Genomic DNA, 11335 nt, shown 5'->3' on the forward strand with positions numbered 1-11335 from the left:
TGGAGAGAGTGTACAAGGGAGGAACCGTCTGGGTTGAGGAGAGGTATGAGTACGAGGATAGCTAGTAATAAAGTGGCTGTATCTGACGTTGGAGTTGACATGCCACGTTTGATTTTCATTTCGCTTTTACTTGACTGTAGCTGTTTGGTCAGTGTCGCCTGTCGCCTATTGGACCTATTAGACTGTGCTGGCCAAAGTTGAAACTGTTTAGTTCATAAACATTAGATTGCTCTCGGTCTTCAAATGTCGAGCTGTATGGTGACATGGCTTGGATAGCAAGTCGCGCTCCAATCCCAGCCCATCCATTTCATGTCGGCTTTGATAACTAGAGGGCGGCTTCCAGAGGTAACTCGACGCCAGTCAAGGGTATTCAGATAACAGGAAAAGAAAGTCACAGTAGTCTCTTTCCAAAGTGTCTTGCGGCCGCTTCCGCTTGGTGCGCCCGGGCTGCCAGATACCGGGATACATACATTTTGGACGGGATTGATTGTCGGCTTTGACATATGTGGTAATATGTCTTATTAGTAATATGTCTTATTAGCCTAACGTTAATCTATAATTTGTACAGCCACGCCCCTCAGAATCGACGCAATAACTCTATTTTAACGAAACATGCAGCATCATCATCGTCACACCAAGCTTCATTGGTACAGCATTGGGCTATCTTTGATCGTGTGCTTGGCTTCTTTAATTAGATGCGACAATTTTCACACCTTTTGACACCTCCCCTCCCCGCACAAAGCCCTTTTTTAAGACGCACCCTGTACATACATCAATTAGTCAACCGTGTCGTGTTTCACGCCATCGCGTTGGCAGCATTATGCGATTCCCTCCCGGAAACAAGCCGTGGCGGCCTCTCCTTGGCACCAAACCCCCCTCCTCCCCCGGTCATCGCAACAGCCCCCTTTTCCCCTTCTACCTGCTACATGGCCTAAAGGCAGCCCGTGCGCAGGAGGCGCGCCTAGAGGCGCTGTCCCACAACCCAGAAGAGTCATGAGAATCGCTGAGCAAATTAGTTACCGATTAGCTTTCCTCTTTCCTTAGAAAGGGGCAGGCGGCGGGGGGCGGGGAGAACGGGGCGTTCAGCTTGCCATTTCATCATACGAATTAGTTAAAAACGCAATCTACACCGTTGGTAATGTACTGTATCCAACTTAGGCTTTTAACCGGACGACCATGCCCATATCGTGGGCAGCGCCTCCGGCCGTTCTAGACCAGCGGATCGACTAACACTGCCCACGTGCTCCTTTATTATTGGAACTGCGCACAATATAATTCGTACAAGACACAAGCTTCATCAAGCAAGCATAGCCTGTGAGCCAATTGCATGTTTATGCAAAAGTTAAAAAGAAGAAAGAAAAGAGTCGTCGGTGACGGGAACTAATATTCCCGGCGGGATTGTTCCATTTCATAATGGTTACTAATATGCAATTGCCCTATGGCTTACACGCGATGCAGGCTTCGAAGCGTCCCCTGCACAAGTCCACTCCCTAACAAGCCACCCATCAACCAAAACAGAGCGCCAACGCTGAAAGATGCAGAAAATCATAATCGACGTAGAAGCCAAAACGAGGCTGCAAATGAATTCAAAATATTGGAATGTACAGAGTACGGTGCGCCCTCACCTCACTCAAGCGTCAGATAGCTGCTGAGAACCTCGATCCGAGTGTGGGCCACTTCAGAGTCATCAATCATGAGCTGCAGAATCTCAATCATGCGAGCTGCGCCAGTGTTAGTCCATGTTATGTTTGCGCGCTAGATGCGTAGATGTGATACGTACTGATGTCGGCTTTGGCCCGTACAAAGAGCGGATCTCTCGCAAGTGTCTCCTTGCCACCAGGTTCGCGAAGCGCCTCGCGCAACACGTTGCCAATGCACACGGCTTCGAGAAACGCCCGGTGGTTAAACACCCACCACACGCGAGCCTCGGCTTCGAGGAGCGAAAACAGCATGAAGAATGCACCAATGGCGTCGTGCGCCGCCTCGAGCGTCCCGCGAATATTGACAGGCACATCGGGGCTCTCCGATGCATGTACGAGCATGAGGTTGTGGAAGTAGTTGCTCGTGAGGAAAAGCGTCTGGCGCACCACGCGCTTATTCGTCTGCGCCATACCAGTTAGGCTGTCAGCGTCCCAAGACCGGAAAACATCCGGAAAGGAACGATAGACCGCTCGAAAGTCGGCCACCAGCTTGGACTTGTGGCGGCCAGTGCTGCAAATCGGGAGATCGAGGGAGCGCGGCGAGCATATTGTTTCCTGCACCAGGTTGGCCAATGTCCACGAGCCCCGAATGTACGCGGTATCGGTCGGATCACTGCTCGCAATCGAGCTGCCGTGGTCGTTAAGGTCATCCACGGAAACATCGGTATGTGTGGCTGAAGGAGGCAGCGAGAGCAGCACTGTCAAGAAGGTATCTTGGAGCAGTACGGCCTGCCACACTTTTCGCCGTTGCTGCTTTTCAAAGGGACTTGCATCAGGCGTAACTAGCAAACTTTATTAGCCCACACCCCCCCACGATTCCTCAAAGAATAGCGAATCTTACCAATGTTTGGGTCACGGTGCAGGCCCATGGCGTAGGCTTGGCGGATGAGAATGCCGGCAAAGGCCCAGCCGTCCGAGGCGTGATTGTCATTGATGAGAAAGTACGTCATTAGAACCATGGCCTGGATGGATCGCAGCGACGCAATGCTGAGATACGACGACATGCGCAGCGCCTGATTGCTAGCGGAAGCGAAAAACTCGGCCTGTTGTTTACGCTCTTTGGGAGTGGTTGAAGTAACAAATTGGGTTCCAAGAGCAATCATAACAAAGATCTGGGCAATATAGGCGGCATCCATCTCTTGCTTTTGTTTGCCACTCATGCGCCAGAACTCCTCGTAGTCGGCATAGAAGGTAAGGCGATGAATCATTGGGTAGACGGGGTCAACACACTCGAAATACCGGTTGATGAGAATGTCAGCCTGTTGCTTTTCGGGAAGAACCGAAATAACCTCCATCAGGCCGCCTTCACAAGTCCAGTAATTGGCGAATGGGTGTTCGGAGCCAATGCCAAAGACATTGCTAGAGGACGACTTGGAATACGGGACATTTGACATGAGTCCGGTGGAAAGGGCCAAGGCGCCGCGCGAGGGGCCATCGCCATTGGCAGCATATCGGTCGGCAATGTTGGGGATATTGCCTCTTCCCTCGTTGCCTGGCTTCTTTTTAGGTGCCTTGGTCATACGCCGGCCAGTAGAAGCAGATCGAGTCGTCTCCCTACATCCGGGTTAGAAGCAATGCCCATGTGGTGTAAGAGAGGGAATGTATACTCTAATAAGTTGGCGACGTGCGCATATCTGCATTCGGTTTGCCTCTTGATGCCTTTTTCATGGGTTAGTTCCTCCTGCCAAGACAAGCGCACTTTTTTTCGTGCATCACCTACAAGCTAGACAGTGAGGACGACCGCGGTCACACTACCATGGTCAGCACCGAGTTGGTAAAATGTTATACGAAATGGGCGCGAGAAAATTACCTTGGTCTTTCGTTCCACACATTCGTGGCAGGACAGCGTGGGTTTGTTGCGCTTCTGCTTCTTTTTAGCAGGGCCGTCGCCTGTGAAGCTTTCTGTCTCGTCATGGAACTCCCTCCTGTCATCATGGTAGTCTCTCCTCTCGTCAGAGTAATCGCGCATGTCGTGGGGCGACTGCATTGGAGGCGGCGCGTGGCCATGATAGGAAGCAGAGTGATGGTGGAGCGAGGCATTGTGGCGAGTGGGTGGTGAGGCTGTCGAATGGGCGTGGTTGCCGACGACGAGCCTGTCGTGGCCGGGACTGCGCAGAATAGGCGCTGGCGGCGGCGGTGGAGGATGTTGTACACGTGTGCGATGGTCTGGGGAGCCGAGAAAGGAGAGCGGTGCCAGACGACCTGCCTGTTGCGCAATGGCAATTGGCGGCGGCAGATGGCGCGGGGGAGCGTTCATTGTCGGCGTGGGAGAAGGGGTGACGCTGTGGTTGAGGTTGGAGAAGACAGCGGCTCTGCGCTGAGCTCACGGTCGCGAGACAGCCCACGGCTGGGGGGCCGAAGATAGATGAGTGCCAGGCTATCGAGTTCGGTTGAACGGTTCGTCGGGTAGGGCAGGATAATAAGAGGGCGAAGAGGACAGCGAGCCGCGCGGGCGATGGCTCAAGCGACTTGGCCCAGCGTGAGCAAGGTTGCAGAGCCGGAAAGATGGATGGGTGGTGGCCGCGTGTGACGCCGTTGAGGAACTGGGAGACGTTTGTTTTCTGATTGCCTCAATGCCGCCACCCCGGCTGTTGTTATATTGGGGGCCACAAAAGGAGGACGGATAGGAAAAGAGACAAAGTACGGAAGGAGGGAAGGGATGCGGATAGAAGAGGAGCGAAAGGGGATGGGAGTACCTGGTTCGTGAGTGCCGAGAAGAAAAGCCGGAAATAAAAAAGGCTTGGGATGTTACGCGCGATGGGGAGAAACAGGCGAGTAATATTAGCATCGAGAGGAGCTGGAAATAAATAAGATGGGTGACGAGGCGGGTGGGAATAAGCAGCGAGAAGAGGAGGGGGAGGGGGGGGGGGGGGGGGTGAGGAGAAGCTTTCCAGCAAAAGGGTCCTTCACCAACAACGGACCTAGCACGGAGTATCCGTAGATTATAAGGTAAGTTGAGCTAGGTACTAAGGTACTAAGTTATTAGCTGCCTAGTACGTACGGATGCCTAGCAGTGATTTGTACCTACATGGAGCAAGTCTTGTGGACAGTTTCTGTCGAGCAGTGGATTTTGGAGGCTGAGGCGCTGGAACGAGGCCGGTAATGGGCTGCAAATTGGGGTGTGACGGGCTGCAGGCGGTGGCAGGGCTGTGATGATTATTATTTCTACACCCATTTTTGTTGACGGACTTGTTGAACAAAGCAGCACATGACTACCTGCGAAATGGGTACTCTGTAGGGTCTGGAGCAGTCTTGACGCCGCTCAAGGTACATGGAAAGACAAAAATGGTACGAGTACAGAAGAACGACCTAGGTACCTATCTAGGTAGGTAGTTAATAACCTACCTACCTACCTATATATAGTTTAAAGGAATCCTCACGACGAATTACTCCGTAGCTACGGAGTACAAATTACCATCCAGTAACCAGATTTACGGTACTTACCACCCACCCCCTGCGAGGTTATCAACGGGTCCCTGCACTACTCTGCTGCCCCAGTGCCCCCCAGTGCCCCAGTGCCATGATCCATCCATCACCACGGCCCATGAGCCCCAACTCCCAAGCCTTCAAGAGGGAGCCCAAAAAAGCTTGGCAATGTGTTTGTCTTGTTTGGCGCCCACCAAGCCGCTTGATAGGCTGGATGGCGCGGCCCATGCAGGCCAGTGCAGGCAGATTGCATGCTAGACATGGGTCCGGGAAATGGGCGAGACCTTTTCTGTCGTCTTGTCCGTGCCTAGCGTCGCTCGCATCTGATGACGCCTTGGTGCCGGAGCTGTGGACAGGGCTAGGCCTGGGTCTGGGGCAACTCGTGAGGAAGATATGGCATGTACATATTAGTTAATTCGGTAACAAACCATAAACCATCGTAGCGTTTCCCTAACTACATTCGTAATATAGGAGCAGATAAACTCCTCAGTCCTCTGTACCTGCCGCACCGCCAACTGCCACTAGCGTCCACTGTACCAGCTATGCGGGTGAAGACTGACGAGTCCTCAGCTCCCTGCCACCTATTTTACCTGGTTGCCTAGTAGAGTACCTGGTACCTACCTCCTGCCTAACAGGCACCTATTCTAACGTACCTATCCGTAGTTCGGTACCTAGGTACTTATACACTGCATTCTAGGCATACCGTATTACATACAATCCACTCCACACACACACCCGCTGCCTTCACCACCGGCCTCGTTTTTCTCTCTCGTTTGCATCACCACCGACCCGTCATTCATCCCGCTCTTCCAGCTTCAACAACCACGCCGATTCGAATCCCAATTCCACGTCATCACAAATATTTTCCTCTTCTCCTCTGCTCACATCTTCTCTCATCCCACCCTCTCCCCCGGCACCCTGTTTCCGTCGCCACGACTCGCCTCAGCTGCTTTGGGTTAAGATGGGCGGCGATAATAAACGCGGTCTAGAACCTCAGCCCGACCAAAAAAAAAGTCCAATACTTACTACCGTTTCGACAGCCCCCTGCGCCTCCGTCGGTCATGTACCGCGTCGTCCCGGCTTGTACTCCATACAGACACGGACACGACGATGCTTTTTTTCGCCCACACGCCAGATGTATGTACATAGCCCACGATCCATCCACGCATCCCACCCAACGCATCCACGTTCGCCCCCTCCGTCTCTTCTCCCAGCCCGTCCGCCTCGTACCAGCCAAGGGCGCCCACCATAATTTGGCCATCCCGCGATAGCCGAGACCAGGTGTGACACCAACTTGGGTTTCTTGGGTCACATTTCAGCTCAGCCAGGCACGTCGCGAAAGACTGCTGCACCGCTACTCAGTAATACTAACGAATCGACCACGCAGCTTTCAAAAACCACTCGTTTACTAGGTACCCGTACTGAGGCCACACAGCATGAACGGGGCTTGCACTCACTCTCCCCAGGCTATCCCTACCCCGTCACCGGCCAGTCGCCACATTCTATAGACTTGAAGCCAATCAGCCGCGGAACCTCCCCGACCCTGGTTGGTCCTATCGAGTTGCTCGCGACAACCGACTCGTGCCCTGCAGCCGGTACAGCTCCATCGCGCACCCGGCCTAGGCCCGGCGTAGTAATTCCCTAATAGAGGCTATGAGACCAAAGTCAGCCCCGAAAATGCCTTTGTACCGGTTTCCTGCCTCTAGACACTTGAGGTGGTCGAGTGCCAGTCCCCTGTGTTCGCCAGTGACTGTTCGCTGGAGTCTGTCTGTAGGGTAGCCCATCACACTGGAGTCGTTTTCGGACGAAATGTACAAGCCAAGCCCTTTCCATGACGCCATCACCTGAGCTTCGCCATCGCTGGCTCGCTCCATCTCTAGTATTCCCGTGTCTTTGAACTCGCAGAGTGCGCTCATCACCATTTCATCCATGACAATCCCTGCACAACGCACACAACAGATTTTGCGCCATTTTAGCATGAGCCGATCATCCGTTTCGCTTGCGCCGTGGCGCGCCGCCCTCGTTTCCCAGCTGGAAGCCATGGACTCTCCTACCTTTGTCCTCAGTTCTCTTCATCGCCAACCCGTCGCGGCCACCACTGGACAATCGACGAAAGATGCAGTGGCCTTCTCCCCCAGAGCCCGTACCGTTGTCTACCGTGGCATGTGGGCTGGCCTCAGCCCAAATCCACGCAACCCTGCCCCGCGCAACCCTCATGTCTACCAGACAGATCTACTGACCATCACTACGGATGTACGCATGGATAAAGTGTCGGAAATGTTCTCAGGCTCTTCCGCTGCACCCACCAGGGTACCAGAATACCCGAGATCGTGCGCCGGAGGGCCCATCGAGGGTGTCATCTGGGCAGCCCATGCAAAAACACAATGGCGCATCCGTGGTCGCGTGTATATGATTGGGCCGGATATCGAATCAGACGCTGCAAAGCCCGTGCGACAGGCCTTGACAGTGTACATGCGTCGGCAACATCCCGGGAATACAGAGGCAGATGCCGAGGATAGTACCTGGGAATGGGCCAAGGAGCTTACAGCGCATTTTGGAAATTTAAGTCCCGTCATGCGAGGAAGCTTTCGCAACCCGGCGCCTGGTACCCCCGTATCACAGGCTCCAGGTCCCGGCCTCAATCTTGGCCAAAAGGTGGAGAATTTGCACGACGAGATTGCAAGGAGCAACTTTAGGGTTCTCGTAATCGTTCCTGAGCAAGTAGACCAGGTTGACCTGTCTGACCCAGACCGTGGCAGGCGGTGGAGGCATGAGCTGACTGCCAATGGCGACGAGGTGGTTTGGACGACGACGGAGCTCTGGCCGTGAACGAGACCACGTTGCATCCCTTCGAGCCTCGGCATTTGCCGTTTGAACATGTTATTGCGTTGTGGTGCAAGCTTGATTATAGGCAGTATCCTCTATAGCGAGCGACTAGGATAGAAATGTACGGTTATCTGGCTATCCAGCAGAGCCTAGCCTTATTGAACCAAGCCACCGACTCCAGGCGCCAAGAGGATTGCTTGCATGGTCCTGTGGCGTCTGATGAATGACTTGGCATTTGTGCACCACGACGCTGGACATGGGGAACGATTTGCCTAGAACTTGGGCTTGCATATATCCGTGTCCAAAACCTCCGCCCAAGAGGTTGCAGCCATGCGGGTGACAGAAAAATAGCCACACAAATAGTTTGCGCACCGTATAATTTGTAGTATAGTATGAAAAGGAAGAGAGGGTGAATAAAGAATAGTTACCTTAAATAACGTGAAAAGGATAAATGCAATTACAAGGATAAAGAAGACGATAGTGATGAAAAATAATAATAACCAGATTAAGGAACATGATGGTATCACTGACTGGTGGTTTATTTTGTGACCCCGGTGAGCCGGAGCCTAATCTCCCATATATACCGTGCTTTCATGCAGATAATCATTCAATGCGACACACACAGGTTACACAGCGATCCCCCGCGGAAGCATGACGGCTGAGCTGGAAGGGATTGCGATCCCACCATGTTGAGAGTCACTGGGACTCGGTCAAGATGACATGGAATTGAGAGCCAATAGTTGACCACTTGGTAAATACAATATATCTGAGAATAGTATTACCTACATTCAGCTGAGATAGTCGTCCAAAAAACAATACGAGCTGGATCAAGTATGTATTACGACAACCTGGAACCGACATGGGCACGCTGTGCCGTGTCATTTAGCACGCCATACACGAAGCTATTATTGAAATAGGAGCCAGCCCTGGCAATGATGCCGCGGCCACATGGTCAGCAGACAGGTAATCAATAAGCAGCCTGGGCTACCGGAAGTGGAGGCGCATGACCGCGCACGATGTCCAGAATGGCATGCTGTTTCGATTATCAATTTCTTCTTGAAATGGGAGCGTGCTGTGCAGCTGAAGCTGGAAGACGGGGCTCGGCTCAACTTGGCTATTAGTTGCGGTCTGATATTGACATGAACAAGTTGACGCCTCGCCCCGTTGAACAAGTTTTTTGTCCCCCTTGTTTCACTGGGGGGGCCTGGAGCTATGGGTATTACGTTATTATGTGTGGGAATTCCAAGAAGCCAAACATTCTGGCGTGAGATATATCTTGCTCAAACCAAGGGCTTGGCGATCGCGTTGTTTTTTTCTGGCCGCTGCGATCCTTTGTGGATGGACACCCCTCTGCGGGCCGCTGCCTCGTGCCGGATGTACATAGATTCCTAGGTAAAGAAGACGGTGACGGGTGTTGAGTGCCAAGCCTCGAAGTGGCGGCGACGGCGGCGGCGGCGGCGGTGACGTGAGAGTTGAGCGCTTCAGCTTCAGCTGCCGGTGATGGTTCTCTCATTTACGGGTGTAGCCACGGGTCGGGCGGAGACAGCCTCATGCGATCGCTGGGTCGAACTGGTGCATTCGATCGGCCGGATTTAACAAGATGCCTAGGGAGAGAAGGAAGAAGAGAACTAGCTAGCGAGAGCGAATTGAAAGGCGACGTTTCCTTGAGTGGTGGAGGTAACTACAACAGGCTGCCCGAAAGACGTTGGGAGCATTCTCCATCTCCCGGCGCAACCTCCCTTCACCTAACCGGTGGAGGGAGACAGCTGCCGGATGGGACTTGGAAGACGCCAAGTCGGACCGTTCGTTTGATCCCATTCCAAGCATGGAGAGGCAATAATTGTGACAGGGAGGAGCATCGTCGCATGCTTGGCTCGCAGCTGCTGCGCCGGAAATATCCTTCGCCTCTGGGTCAGATGGCCGGAGGCATTCTGCGGGTGCCGGATCGAACCAATATTAGATAGGTTGGAGAAGAGGACCAGGAAGTAGGACCGACGTCGGGCGGATGTCAATTGGTGCAGTAGATGGATCGCAAGCAGAGATGGTAACTATGGGAATGATTGATATTGCCGGACTGCCACTGAGACTGGGGGTGTGGGAAGGAAGGGTGGCAGCGGCAACACGTCACTTTACATTAGTTGTCAGTATTCCATGGGGTTTCCTAACTAGTATTCAATCATGTATTCGTTGATCGAAGGTAGCCATGCAGTTCAATATGTGCGTCGTGGTTCGAAGCGTGCAAGTTACACCGCCAGTTTGCGACGACGCTTCAAGTCGGACGCGTTTCTGGCAGGAGCACGTCGACGAGGAGTATTTTGAAGGCTCTTCCGCCTCATTTCTTGACGAGCGTCTACATGGGGTAGGTAATTAACGTTCGTTAGTGGCCTTTTCGAAAAAAAAAAGACAGATGCTGTTCTGGCGCAAAAATGGTGATGGCTGGCATTGTGGTATCAAGTTGAAGAAGAAGAAGCAAAAAACGACATTTGGGCGTTGACGCTAAATTATAAGAGTAACTACCTAACTAACGGTATAGTTATTGCTGGGGAATCAGAAATCAGCGGTGGTGATAGACTTTTGGAACCCCACTAATTCTTAATAACCGCCTGGTAACGTCCACTGAAAAATCGCCGACTTGCACTGGAACCGTTCAACCTTGAACAAGCGCTCTGTAATTTGTATTGCAGGTACTGATAGTCTGGAAGCGATGAGGCACGAGATGCACCGCCAACCCATGTCGCTGTAGCTAGGCAATCGATAGTTTTTCTTCTTTTTCTTTTTCTTTTGCTTTAATGCCATCCTAATTTTATGCTAATTTGCTTCCAAGACATCTTTTTCTTTGTGCGCTGGTTGGCCTTGGCGCGTACTTCGGTGGGTTTACTCTCACCGTCCATCTCGCCCTCGTCCCTCCACAAAAAAAAAACCTCCCGAGAGCCTTGGGCATTGCCAAAATCTTAAAGAAACAACGCCTCAACGGTCGGGCTACCGGCTCCATCCTCATTCCCCGCCTCTGTTTGCAGCGGCAACACGAGTCTATCTAGTTACTATTACTGCCCACCCTCGATCGAGCTTTCATCAGTCTCTTGTTGGCTACCTAGTTTGACTGCTGGTGATGCGCTCGCCTCCGTCCTCGTACACCGCAGCCCACTATCCGCCGCTACCGCACAGCTGGCTGCTTCCCCTCTAAAATACTACACAATTTTTTTTTTCTTTTTCGGGTTTCAAAACACAAACTTCAGCAACTCGTCCGACAAGTTTGTCGCCATTGCCTTGTGATACGTTCAATTTGGAGTGCCGTCAACTCGTCACGCCCGGGTACTTGCTATCGCCCCCGATCTGAAGCTCGTTGGGCTTCTCCCACCTACAGCCACACACATCCATAGATC

At 52.6% G+C, this 11335-nt stretch overlaps 2 protein-coding genes across 2 annotated transcripts; one reads left to right on the forward strand and one right to left on the reverse strand.

The window, feature by feature from the left end:
* Positions 1-1626: 1626 nt before the first annotated feature.
* Positions 1627-5926, reverse strand: CCM_03011 (Zn(II)2Cys6 transcription factor; the record flags this gene model as incomplete). The annotated part of the gene is made up of 9 exons (XM_006668163.1): positions 1627-1721; positions 1781-2482; positions 2542-3250; positions 3511-3982; positions 4028-4077; positions 4139-4243; positions 4729-4807; positions 5212-5484; positions 5862-5926. The coding sequence occupies 9 exons, from the start codon at positions 5924-5926 to the stop codon at positions 1627-1629; spliced, it is 2550 nt and encodes an 849-aa protein (XP_006668226.1).
* A 1177-nt stretch (positions 5927-7103) lies between these two features.
* On the forward strand, positions 7104-7955 carry CCM_03012 (uncharacterized protein; the record flags this gene model as incomplete). The annotated part of the gene is made up of 1 exon (XM_006668164.1): positions 7104-7955. One exon carries the CDS (start codon positions 7104-7106, stop codon positions 7953-7955), a length of 852 nt encoding a protein of 283 aa, XP_006668227.1.
* Positions 7956-11335: the final 3380 nt, after the last annotated feature.

This window comes from Cordyceps militaris (genome assembly GCF_000225605.1).
Source record: "Cordyceps militaris CM01 unplaced genomic scaffold CCM_S00002, whole genome shotgun sequence".
In the NCBI taxonomy this organism is placed as follows: Eukaryota; Fungi; Ascomycota; class Sordariomycetes; order Hypocreales; family Cordycipitaceae; genus Cordyceps; species Cordyceps militaris.